We start from the raw sequence: 14,044 nt of genomic DNA on the forward strand, positions 1-14,044 counted from the left end.
TTGATTGACAAATCGCGACATCCGCTCGACCGCTTTTAAGACGGCGCGATTTCGGTTGAAAAATAGCTCCGTCGTGTTAATGGTGTCGAGTTTGTTCGTTGAGTTTTGATTGAGCACGTGAGCTTAAAATCGGAGAAAAATATCGAATAAAAAGGAATCGATCTCAGACATATCGGATACGTCTCGATAAACTTCGGCAGATTGTAAAATGCGCTTATTTACTTAGTGCCACACCGAACCAGTAAGAAAAATATCTTCAACATCCTTCCAACATCGAGTGCGTCGACCTGCTGAGTTTGTATTTGAAACGCGTCAGCCATTTTATTCGCAATGCTAATTCCGTATCTCACCACCAGGGTTCGCCGCTAGCTAACCACGTGGTTCTTCGCCTACATCGCCGACATTTTTAAATTAATTTTGCTAAGGCCCCATTCGTAATTGCACAGTGTGCGATTGCTTCACGACCGTTGACTGGCCAGTCAACCAGTTCCGTTTGAACCAGGACATTACAAGCATTTTGTTTGGATTCATGATACATAACAAAGATACCATTTTACTTTCTTCTTTAAGTCTTTTTTCTTTCTAAACAGCTCATCGATAAGCTCGCCGCTCGTTCGCGATCAGCAGAACCATGAAAAAAATGACGTCGTCGTCGACGCGCTCAACGACACGTCCGGTCGCTCGTTCGCACCCAGCAGAACCATGAAAACAACGACGCAACGTCCGAAATGACGGATTCATCCGCACGCGTCATATTTTCCACCACCAGCAATTTTTATCACAGCTTTTGTCAACAGGAAAAACACAGAGAATCACCCAGAAAAACAATCAAAACAAACAAAACCAGAACAATCGTAGTTTGTATCTTGGTTGTGTTTGCGTCGTTGGCGACCACATGGTGGCGCTTGCATCTGCGCGAGGTCGATTCGATTGTTTACTGTTAGATGGCGCCACCATGGCGGCGGCTGATCACATTAGTATATAGCATCGGCTCAACTCGATGATATAAATGTTCATAACTTTTTATTCCATACTACACGCGGTCGGTGTGTTATGTGTTCACGGCGACTAATGCGTTTTGCGGTCTACTGCCGGTAGGTGACGCTCGTTGATTGCTGATCGATCGTCGACCGGAAGTGGGAGTGTTCGGTTTAGTGCCGCCATCTGTCGACGATTCGTTGACCCCGTTGACACCTGGCGTTATCGAAGTTGGGGACGCTGAAACGAAAAGACAGAGACATCGAATTAATCGAAGAGACAAAGGAAAATTAAGCGGCCATTTGAAAAGGTTTTTTCTTGAAATCTTCTAGATTACGAAGCGACATGGTTTCCGAACCAATGGCATTTTAACTCCTGTCAAAGAATGGACGAACTCTTGACTCCATGCCACACTTATAAACTTTTACCCTTAGTACTTTTACACAATTGACCCTTCAGTAGCTATAAAGACACGACGGATCAATCGAACCCCTAAACCCACGCCTATTACGCATACATACCGCAAGCTACGCCACCTATATTTCTAAACCTAGATTTTATATTGATCTACTATGCGTTATCTAAGGTGTGCTGCGTGAGTCGATGTGCATTGCGTGATCGATATTCTGGCGTTTCAAAATAACGATATTTGTGTATACTGGCATTTTATTTCGTAATCTAATAAATTCCATAGCTCCTATTTTCTGTCTAATGAATTCAGATGTCTTTTGAAAAATAGATTTTAATGGCAATTCAGAGGTTGTTGTATAGCACAATAAGTGAATATCTCTGCGTTCGATTCAATTCGACATAATGAAGTTCAATTTGAAACTTTTATTGAAACTATTTTTACTCAATATTCGAACGTTATTTCTGACGCTTTGAAAAAGTCTTGATATTGCATTTGCCGATGATGAATAGTATATAATAAAATAGTATAGTAAAATAATATCAAGGATAAAAAAAAATCGTTTTTTAATGTGACTAAGTTCGGCTTTCCGATTATCGGTCTCGATTAGTTCGCAAATAGTCCCCAATAGACAACCCATCCCCCGTCGGAAGGGATTCGAACCTGATGGCATCGCGTTAGACTCTGCCACGGCACATACCCTGCAGATGCCATCCTCGCTAGCCAGGGCTTGATAACCGCCAGCTGAAGCTCACGCCGACACAAACCCTGGCCGCAGACCCTTCATCGATCTTTTACACCGCCCACGATTTCTTTGGCGGACAAGTTGCCGCTCGGCGGCCACTAGTCTTTATATCTAGCCAATCAGATGCCGGTGCGTGGTATTTATAAAAAAACAACGCCGCTGATTGGCTTTATATGTAAACTAGTGGCCGCTTACATGAATATTTGACAGTGTAAATAGATTAACAGGGTTTGCGGCCAGGGTTTTGTGTTGGCGTGAGCTTCGGCGGGAGGCAAACAAACCCTGGCAAGTGAGGATCGGGAGGACGGGTAACTCCGATATAAAACCGTATGTCAATCTCCGTGCGTGTATATGTAAATCGGGTTTCTAGGCAACGCGTTAAACTCAGGTCCTCTGTCGGCGAGATAGAGAGCTCTAGCTACTACTACTAATATGCTATAATAAACAGCGGATCGTTATAATTGATATAGATCGCCGCGTGCGCGCAAGTGACCTTTAAAATACCAGGTTTTATCGCATGTTAATAATAAACGCTATCTATGCGTGGTAGTTTTCTCTCTGTGAAGCGACGAGTGTCGATTTCTATAATGTCGCGATGTGTTCATCGAATCGAGAATAATTCATATATATGCCGTTCTATTTCAAGAGAAAGGTCACATTTTCACCGTGAAAAATGGGCGCTTTCTTATTGATAAAGGACATGAAAAAAACATGAAAGTTGTATCGAAATTTTAAGAAATATCGACCTGAATTTTCTTACGCTGACTTTTTGAAAAGCACTTAGAAGATTTTAGGGGGTTCGGGGGATAACCCCCGACCCTCGGCACGGGCCTGCTATGCACGAATGTGTTTAAGACCCCCGCCCCCGTTAATCTCCCTACGACATCTTCAATTTACTCCCCTACTGATCCATTCTAGTCCGACGCACACGCAGGGAAACAAGAACACACGAGAGTAAACGCTTGGAAACATGTTTCTGTCGCTTTATTTCGACGAAGATGGCTGTACCCTGCACGTATCAATACCTCGTCATGAAATCGCTCGCTTTCAGTCTCTTCAAGAAATGGCTGTCTGCGACGTCGCTTAACTATCTCTATTGCCCGAATTTCCCCTTACATGCCCCTACTAGACATTTTCAGTAGGTGCCTCGATAGATGCTCCTAAGATATCATCAAATGTATTCTACAGAGCCTTCTAAAATACTGACAACACGTTCATCGTGGAAGGCGGCCTTTTAGAGTGACTACTTTTTGTGGATCTACGGTTCTGTTGTTTTTTTTCTTTTTATTCTGTTTTTACAAGTGAGTTCATCTTTACCGGATTTTACACGTCATTTATTTCCGTTCATCCAAGCGACCTTTTTACTATTGGAACCTACAGTCGAGAATCAAAATAGAATTACAGTTCAAGTAATATTCATCATTATCATCCACCAATCGGGGATTCGAACCTGATGGCATCGAGACTCGTTACGGTACAAAACCCCGCCACACTAAACCGAATGCGCAGCTACACGCGCAGCTTAGAGAATATCCTCATTAGCCAATCAGAAATCCTGATCCACGGGTTTTGCCATTTACAGTTCGTCCGTGGAATTCGCTCAGCGATTACACAACGAGCAATCTGATTGGTGCCGCAGGTTTTCGCGCAGAAAACCTGCGCACCTGGGCTATATAGTGTGGTTGGGGTTCGTGCCGTGGCTGAAGGTAGCGATGCCATCAGGTTAGAATCACTGACGGGGGATGCACCCGAGTCTGATCTGATCAACTCAGATAACCATTCGATTCGGATGTCTTTTAAAATATTGGTTGTGACTCTTCATATGAAATACATAAAATCCAACTCGTACATCACAGAAGTCGGACAGATTTTTACGGTCCCAAAAGATCAGACTTTTGCGAAGTCTAACTGTATCTCATATCAAGGCGGGAGCGTTCGATTACGAACGATTCTCATCAAATCACGCGATGTTTTAACAAAATCCTGGAGTTGTCATACACGTTCCTAGCCCGTTGGTATATTCGAACTCTAAACCTCACGTTTACCAGACTGGAAAATTTAACACTTCGCTTTGGCGAACTTCGGTTTTGGTTAGTTAACAACCACGCGTACGACCTCCTTTACCATTCGATTCAGAATAAGATGTATGTATACATTTATGAAGTAGGCACCGTACGTGGCACCGTACGTGGCACCGTACGGTGGAGCCATCTATACTTACCGTCAGTGGTGGCGTTCGCGGCGTTAGTCGTCGGTGTCAAATTGATCGTAGGAGCAGCATTCATGTTTATATTGGAAGATAAAGTTGTATTCGTCGTCTGTCCATCTGTAAACAACAACGACGGCAAAAGATTTAGATATCGTTTCAGGTTGTTCGATTCTATAATTATCCCGGATGAGGTCGATAATTTATTACGTATAAACTTGTTGCGCGTTCCCTCATTTTCGTAATGCATATATGCAGGTATCAAGTTGTAGCGCAGGAGCGCGGATTTAGAGGGTGGTCTCGGGGGTCGGGACCGCTGCCTTTCCATTGAGGTTGCACTTTTCGTCAGTATAGAGCTACCGGGTACCGTAGGCCTAGTTAAAACATGCAAATTCGACACTCACGTATCGGGAATTTGCATCTTTTAGGATTAATGTCTTAAGAAACATCTTAATACCGAGGGCAACTCCCGCTGGTGGCCTTTGTCATGGCTTCTTAATCTTATTTTCTTCCGGACCCAAGCCTTCAAAATTTTCCTATCCGCCCCTGTACAATCCGTTCGGACAATTCGGCAGCCTAGATACATCTTCACAGACAATCGTACCGAACATACAAACAAGAAGTCTGGTCGATGAAAGTTGATGAGCACCGAAATAATGGCGACAAAGTATCGAATGTTTGAGAGGTGCTGGTCCAGGTTGACTGCAGAACGATACCTACATAACGGAAAACGTTTGAGGATATCGCGAACGTAATAAATTGAACGACGTTCTTTATAAACTAAAAACTGAAAAACTAAAATATATAAAACATCCAGAAATGAAAAACATATTACTAACGTACGCATGAACATATTATGCGAAAACACCATTTCGAATCTATATAATGGAACACATGATAAAAGCCCAGCTGGAGGCCAGCAACGGAAGAAAAAACATTTGTTTACGATAATGAGGACCAACAAAAAAGTGAACACCTTCCCCTCAAAGGAAAATTTAACGGCAAAAACCTAGCAAATAGGCGCAGACAGAAAGAATGACTACAACTATAAATCTTCAAATTACCCCTGAAAACACATCTAGTAACTATGTCTGCCATCGATCCCCTTACGACATCATCAAATAACACCTAGAATCTTCTAGGAAAAAGATCATTGCATCAATGGATCCCCATTTGACACTATCAACAAATCACTGCCTTCGTAAATCCCTCGTTGACACCACCAAACAACCCCTGTCCATAATCATACGGGAAATATGGCTGGCTTCATTTTATTCCGCTAACAACTTCACCAAATTACCCCTTTAAACGCTCCTAGACAAGATGGCTGCCTCGGTTTAAATCCCACCATGACACCATTAAATCAGCCACTAATGGCGGCTGTGGTTTGATTCACTTATGTAAACCGCGTTACCGTAGAACACATTTTCCGCAGCAATTGACACATCTATCTTTGGAAAAAACGAGATATTTTTATATTTTCATCAGCAAACAAATAACAACTGGGTGGGGTTAAAGACTGCGCGCAGTCGTATCGAGTTTCATTTATCAGATATTGCGTTGTATCTTTTTTTTAATGTCGAATGCATTTATCAGATTAAACAATCACGGAATATGCTTCATTCGGCTGCGGGTAGCCACCTCGTTCAAATTTATATAAATATATATATATAAATATATATATATATATATATATATATATATATATATATATATATATATATATATATATATATATATATATATATATATATATATATATATATATATATATATATATATATATATATATATATATATATATATATATATATATATATATATAGGATTCCGCTAGGACCCGACGGTGTGTCCCCATTCCTTTAAAAGTATTAATGATAATAATAATCTTGAAAATAATTATCTTTGAAGAGCGCCTGTTTCGTTTATAAACTGTTCACCGGAGCGCTTTGTGGTTAGTGAAAACTGCATCTATACAGTCCATACGCTTTACAGGAAAGCAGAAGTTTCAGAAGTTTTTAATGTGTTCAGATCAGCAGTTTTCCAAATCTATGAATCGAAAGTAGGTCACTAATTTCAATTTCGACGACGAGTCTACTATGGCAGTCTTGATAAATGATTTTGAATCCCTGCGACGAAGGATTGTTGCATGGCGCCACCAGGTTTAAATGCTTGCAAAGGGACGATGGACTACTGGGGCAGAGGCTTGTGACGTCACTGTCTTGTAATGCCATCATTTTCTGGGGAAGAATGGGTCTACAAGGCCTGTTGTGAGGGGAGGGACGCGTTAAATGCGGCAAAGCCATCAGATTCGAATCCCTGCGAGGCAGGAATGTTGCAGAGCCTCACGACGATGCTATCGGTTCGAACCCCTTCGAAGGATGAACGTGGCTGCGTCCCCGATGTCGTCGGGTTCGAATCCCTGCGATGGAAATACGCGGCAGAGCCTCGCGATGCCATCAGGTTCGAATCCCTGCGGCGGAAGAACGCGACAGTGTCTCACGATGCCGCCAGGTAAATGTTAGAGGAAGGGCGTGGCGATTAAATCAAAGCTGATATAGAGCATCGGGACTGACCGTGGATCTAAGGCCGAGCCAAATGATGTTGTCAGGCTTTATGGCTACCTAGGCTTCCACGAGTAACGATTCAAACATTTCCAGAGAAAGAGATAGATTTGGTGAGAAAAGTTGATACAGTTTAAAGAACGATGATTAGAATTAGTGAACACGAATGGTACATATACACATATAGAAAATTACACATTTAAAACATCTACAGAAAATTCATCGACCCTACACAGAAAATATGACTGCCTTCGTATACTCCCCCTATGACGTCATAATCGTTTTGCCTATAATACCGATATCACCGCATATACCATAGAATTAACAGAAAAGCCCGTATTCGTTTCAAATCACCGTGAAAGTTTAATGTGGCTAATCTATGACGTCATAGGGAGATTATGGGTAGGCGCGCGGCCATATTTTCATGAAAGGTCTCGCATAGTGATCGCGAAGTATACAGAAGGCCGTTCACACTTGCTGTCGTGAAAGGTACGCTAAAAACCCGTTCCTTTAAAAAAACGAGAAATCCCACCACTATTTTACGAGAAAGGAAAAAATGTGAAAGTTTTTAATTTAACGCAAAGTCCTTTTGCGAACTTGGTCTGGAAATATTTTTTTTGTTCGGCATTTTAAATACAAGATTTTTAGGGTCGTCGTAGGTATGGTATGTAAATGTACGAAAGTGATAATCATAATAATTATAATCATAATCATAAAACGTCGAAATACCACCAGCACAACACCCAATAAATATAGATAAACTATGAAATATTTTAAGAAAAGTACGAAAAGAGTTAACTACCATAGAACCGATACAAAAAGCGAAAATCGAATGATTTAGTTGTAGGTTTTTTTTTGGTTGAAGATTTCGAAGAAATAATAGAAAAGGCAGGATATATAAAAATATAGACAAAAACCAAAATAATGCTTTAAGCAGCAACGAGCCTCGTAATAGCGGAAAACCGAGCCGAACCGAACGAATATAGTGTCGCCCCCTAGCGCTTTCGATCGGAAACGTTACGCTAACAGCCCTTATGAACGCGAGAAACACTTCAAATATCGACCCGCAGAGTGCTTCCGTCGTGCGCCAGGTCACGCACCTGTTTTCGTCACGTGGTACGTTGCTTAAGTACCACAAGGGAAATTTTCGCAGCTTTCACAGTCCAGGACCAATTCAATAGTAAAAACATTTGAAATCATATATTTCGACTTGAAAGTCAAATCTAACCCCACGAGATCCCTTTCCACAAATGTCGGTAAGATTTCGGCTAAAAATTGAAACCTGGTTTCTCATTTCTGCTGTGCTCGAAAGCTGACCCAGCCGGCCGCCTACATGCCCTGTACATCATTTTTTTAAATCTTCAAAATATTTTCAACTTTTACCATAACACAACTATAGAAATGAACTGGATTAGAAATTTTATTCGGGTTTATAAAACGACCCGGTCGATTAGGAGAAACGAGGTATCATTTTTAGCTTTAACTCTAAAGTAAAATTTATTGATTTCAAACTCTTGAGTCGAACAACCGTAATTCCAACCCAAAACTGTCGAAACAGGTTCGTGAGCCAGCGGGTCCGGGACGTGAAATGCAAAATATTCCAACGGAAATACACGCATTTTACCTCGGATTCGGCTCCACAGTCGAGTGGATTAGATTTGTCTCTGAACCCAGATTGTGAATTAGATCAACTACGAGTTAAAACTAGTGCTTCATTTTCAGTTAACTACTAGTCGAATCCTAACTCACAACACAGCAACTAGGTCATGATAATTAAATTCGATATAGTGTATTTTTGGAATCTTAGATTTAACATGAATCAAAATTGATCGTAAATTATTGTACAGCTGACACGACTGTGGAAGTGGGTTTTTTAGTATCGAAGCATAAAAAATGCGTATATTTTATAGATTTGTGGGGTTTTTTCTAGTACGACTCGGTTTTCCCCTGTAAGCAGGCGGCGCAGTTAATACCTGGATTAGACCCAACGTCCAGAAGACGAGGCGCCGAGAGTTTATCGACCGTCCCAGCACTATTACTCTGAGGTCGGGTCCTTTGGTTGTTCGAATCATCACTTTGATGATTCAACATCAACATGGGGATCATTTCTTCACCATTCCCTAAAGATTATATAAACCAATCAGTATCGTCGAATTATCATTTATCGATTATCGATTAGTAAGCTTTTATCGGTTATTATCGATTCTAGGCTGAATATTCCGCCTACGACACGGAAAGAGATGTCCGTCGATTTTCGTTCGAATTTTCCTTCGAATGCTGGAAAAATATCGCGTCGGAAAAAACGAACAACACGGAATCGCTGATGCGATCGGTTGTCGCAATCGACAAATCGCGTGCGGTTTCGCGTCGTTTCGGCCAATCAGAGTTGTTAGAAAAAAATTTCGACCAATAGAATACATCGTCCTAGATCATTTACATACACGGAAATTCGAATTCAGAAAAAAAATTGAATTTCATTTTTTCTATTAATCTTAAATTTGTTTTTTCTTCTTTTTTTTAATTTCGTCGATCAAAAACAAAATCGATATTAATGATAAGTTTATTTGGAAAATGGAATCAAAAAATTCTTCAATTTCTCTTTTGTCTAGAATGCATGCGAATTCTAGCAAGCTTGTTTAATTTCGAAATTCTTATCAATAAGTTTTTTGAAAATATGCGATATGCAATTTAAAAGAATTTCAAAATGCCGTTTTGCCATAAAATTTGCTGCAAGGTGTTTCGCCGACGCCTCATAAGCGGAATGCCGTTTCGTCGAATTAAAAAAAAAATTGATTACATTCAAATTAGGAAAAATTGTAGTGTAAAAATTACCATTGAGTGCTAATTTCTAAAATACAATTTTCATTTTAAGAAATTGTTTTTCTAAATACATGTAAAATCGAATAAAAAATGAAGTGCCACCATGCCAAGGAGTTAGATAAGTATGATTATTTAGTGATAAGTGATTGGTAAGTTAGCGTTTTAAAGATAAATTATTTCGGGTTCGGAGCAATGCTGAAAATTCCGTTCATCTCAATCGAATTCGCATTAAAAAAAAGAACATTTGAAAATTGGTTTCCTAAAATGTAATTTTTGGGGTTTTTAAGAACGCCTGCCCAATTACTACGGGCTAGTTACTTCAGTAAACGATCAATTAACTTAATTAACAATCGGTTATTAACTCGATGTTCAATTAATTAAGTCTAATCAATTAGGACTGAGTCATGTCAGCAAGCGTGTTCCAGCGTAAAGAGCGAAAGAAGTTCTAGCAATAAATATAGATATCAGTTGATTTACGGTTAACAGTATAGGGTGCGCTTCGATGCGATATGCAACAGCGGGGTACCGGCACCACTACCTGTGGCAAGCGGAGATTTTGGAAGGATCCGCTAGGTTCACCAGCAGTTATTACATTGAAGGTTAAATTTCTTCAACATTTTTAGATACGGCGCCAGGGCGAACTTTGGTTTTCGTAGTTAGTCGACTAACAAAGTGATCGGAACTAATAACCGAACGCACTATAGTTCGGCCGTACCGCATTTCAGTGTCGGTCTGAAACTAGGTCTCCGAAATTCAGCGTCCGTGCTTAATCCCGCGGTCGACCATATCCGCAACATAGTTCCGTCTAACTGAACTGACATTCGCTTTCGCTTTGAAACCGATAACCGAAGTTTGTCCGGACGCCGCAGTTCGAACTATAGAATTAATTTTGACAGCATTAACCAACAGTCAGTCACGCCATCTCGTGGCATAGAAATGTCAGCCTTTCATGTTTTCGTTGCTTGCTCGATAATATTGGAAATTGGGGAGTCAAAAAATACAGTTCGAGGCTTTTCATTCTAAACTAATTTTCACAGACGCCATCTGGTGGTGAGTGCTGGTACCCGATAAAAAGTGCACACATACAACTTAATACTACCGACATAAATAGCGATTTAATCCAGATTTTTTAATACGTGCATATCGAAAAATTTTGTATCGTGTCATTTAAGTTTTAAGTGTGTTGAAAAGTGTGTTCAGTCTCATTCTTTGCTATAAATATTTACTCTCCGTCTCAAACGGCAGCCATTTTGTTTTCGATGAGGTCACTTGACCGAGAGCGCGTGACCATACACGCTAGCAAAAAACAACAAAACAAAAACAAAATGGTTTGCGCCGAACGCTCACTTTTAAAACATCGATCGCAAACGAAAAAACACAATAGCTTTCGGAAAAATTTGAATTGATCAACAATTTGTGATAAAAGTAGGTAATCAGTGGTTAGCATATACTCATAATTATAATAGATAGTTAAAGAGTATAATCATAATTGAAAAAGTGATAATTTTCTGTGATATAGTTTTCGGGTGATATATTGAGGGTGTTGATAAAGGAAATAGATAATGGTAGCAATCATGATGATAAAAATGATGATGATGATGGTAACGGGAAGATGAAAGCCGATTCGGCGGACGGAAGCAAACGATGAAGCATGCGGGATTTGATTAACGTTAGGAACACCAGGGGGCAGTATAATACGGTACGACAGATAGATTTAACCTACGTTAAAACGAAAACCAATTCCCTAAATGATGAAATAGTCACCGGGAAGAAAGATATTTCTCGAAACTATTCTGAAATTTTAAAACTTGTTCAATCGATATTGACAAAATTGCCTATTCGGAATATCAATCTTGGCCGGGTATTTTTTCCAGATTTTTTGATTGGTCGGTTTGCGAAATAACTAACGCGCGAAGCCAATCAGTCGGATGTAGTGATACTCTTCCCATTGGTGGTTATATTCGATGATCTTGCCAATAACAGGTGGTTTTGCTTCAAATGTGAAAGCTTTGTGTTTTCAGTTTTCATTGGTCCGCAGCTAGTAATGATCGTAATCTAACCAATCAAGTCACCTTTACAAAGAATCTTACTTTTTCCCCAAACAAAAAAAAATGAATGCAGGATTATCTTCATACAGTATGGGTGACGTCACTACAGGAAAAAATAACGCACAGAAAGAGGACGAACAGAAAGGTTGTAAACTACATTTTCGACGAGAACAGATAGAAAAAGATTAGAAACGAAATCTTATAAGTGGACAGGGATATTCTTGGATTTCTTCGACGTTCAGAACAAAGGTCTTAGTCTTTATCTCCAAGGCTTCGGGGTTCAGTTCCACAGCTTCAGCTGTGTGAACATATTCTGACTCTGAAAACAGTTCCAGAGCGGACTGGGTTTAATTTGACTTAAAGGATCGATTCGACACTTATGGCGGCTTAATTTGACTCTGGATCTAGTTCCACAAATTGTGTGGGTTTAATCCGACTGTGGATGCAGTTCCACAGTTGTGCGGGTTTAATTCGACTCGGATACAATTCAACATTGTGTGGTTTTAATTTTACTCTGGATCCAGTTCCATCGGTTGTGTGGGTTCAATCCCATTCTGGGCCCAGGTCCATAGGTGCTTTGGACTTGCAGATGTTATGTAGGTTTTATTCACTGGATCCAGTTCCACAGTCATGTAAATCTGATTGGACTAATGACCCAGTTCCACTCTAATTCCCTAACTATTCGGTTGAATTTTCAAGGCAAATGAACAACACAATTTTCTCATCTCATTCTCACGAGTTCATTGATCTATGGATCTAAGGAAAAATGTAAAAATATACAGTTTTGGGAATTCAAACAAATTGGGCCCGTTTAGGAAATTATGCAGTATGTAAATTAAGCAAGTCAACATCGTTAACGCGCGCGGTTATTCTTAATTCAAGTGTTACTCAGAGAACTAGATATCCGTCGTCAAGTTGTGTCTGTCAAGTTTGTAAAATTCCCTCGAAGATTCCGAGGAGAATAAAGATATGAATAATAGAAATGATGATTAACGTTATTAGAAGTGACTTAAGGGGCGTCCAGCCTCTTTTCTAGCGGGAAACCCGGGGAATAAAGAAAAAAGGTTAACCGTATTTCTAAGGAGCTTTGGAAACGGGTTTGGGAAAACCTAAAACTAATTCGGTAAACTCGCAAACCAAAACTCAGTTTTGGAAAATAAAATGTTTGAGGTAAATTTGTTGAAACGATGAATAGCATAAACCAGTGTTTGAATAATACGGCAATTATATAGTATAATTTTTCGCATGCATTTGGGTATTAAGCACTGGTGGGTGTTAAACACCCTTTCATCCGGCAACTGTAGACCCATGTTAGGATACAATGGAAAATGGTGATCTACGTAATATGCATCTAAGGTTAGGTCCTTTATGTAGCAAGCAATTAAATCATAAAATCGTTTCGTGCACGGATGAATAATACCATCTTCCCTGAGAATACTTTGAAATTACGTCGAATTTAGTTTAGAGCTGGAGCCGACGGTATCTATGTAAGTAAAGGATTTAAGGTGAATATGGAGATTTTCGCAAATTTGAAGCTTGCCACGAGCCTCTGCGACGAAAATTGCAAGGCGTTCATAGTGAATGAGGCCCCTGGATCCAGGTCCACGTGTTGAATTCGACTTTTAGACGCGATGTATTTTTCGCGATGTCGCCAACATAGCGGCGACCAATTTGTGAATATTCTTGAATAATTCTACCCTAATTGAAATTGAAGGCCGGAAATTGTATTCAAATTCCGACTAATTTCCGGTTGCCGGGCGATTCTGCTAAATATGGTTTCAAAACAAAATTTTCGAAACCATTCATTTTCATGAATATTGAGATAACAATTTTTATCTCTCTAAATAGCACGCTATAGTATTTCTAATACAGCCTTGTTAACTAAACAAACGGGGCATCCAATTTCACGATACATGAGTAGTTCTTAATATGTTCAGAAGTTTGGCGAAATCTTCGAAAATCGACAACTGACTCCGGAGTCAATATAATAGTTCGTTTCAGTCAAATTACTCAAAAGTTAATTTCAAATATTCAAATTTGAGCAAAGTCTCTGAAAAGTCATGAACCAGGTAAGATAGGGTGTTTACTGCGACGCGGTTCTAAGCCCACCAGGGAAGATGGTATTTTGGTTAAACGAGTAATCATGTTAGCCAAAAATTGGTCGAAAATCCGTTTCGATTCCAACCGAAAAAAAAAAATCAGAACACAATTGAAAAAAAAACTCTGGTTTTCATCAACAAGCGCCTATAGCCAAATATTAGTGATGCAAACAAA

The 14,044-nt window shown here is 39.9% G+C and overlaps 1 protein-coding gene across 1 annotated transcript in view; it reads right to left on the reverse strand.

Annotated features, from left to right (window-relative positions):
- Positions 1–683: 683 nt before the first annotated feature.
- Positions 684–14,044, reverse strand: part of LOC141909692 (potassium voltage-gated channel protein Shaw-like) — a 50,527-nt gene continuing 37,166 nt past the window's right edge. The window contains exons 5-7 of the mRNA XM_074800266.1: positions 8,876–9,022; positions 4,354–4,458; positions 684–1,194 (exon numbers count right to left, since the gene is read on the reverse strand). Coding sequence (XP_074656367.1) covers positions 1,052–1,194; positions 4,354–4,458; positions 8,876–9,022 — 395 coding nt within the window. The 3' untranslated portion in view covers positions 684–1,051. The remainder of the gene's footprint in view (positions 1,195–4,353; positions 4,459–8,875; positions 9,023–14,044) is intronic.

Source organism: Tubulanus polymorphus, chromosome 8 (genome assembly GCF_964204645.1).
Source record: "Tubulanus polymorphus chromosome 8, tnTubPoly1.2, whole genome shotgun sequence".
Lineage (NCBI taxonomy): Eukaryota > Metazoa > Nemertea > Palaeonemertea > Tubulaniformes > Tubulanidae > Tubulanus > Tubulanus polymorphus.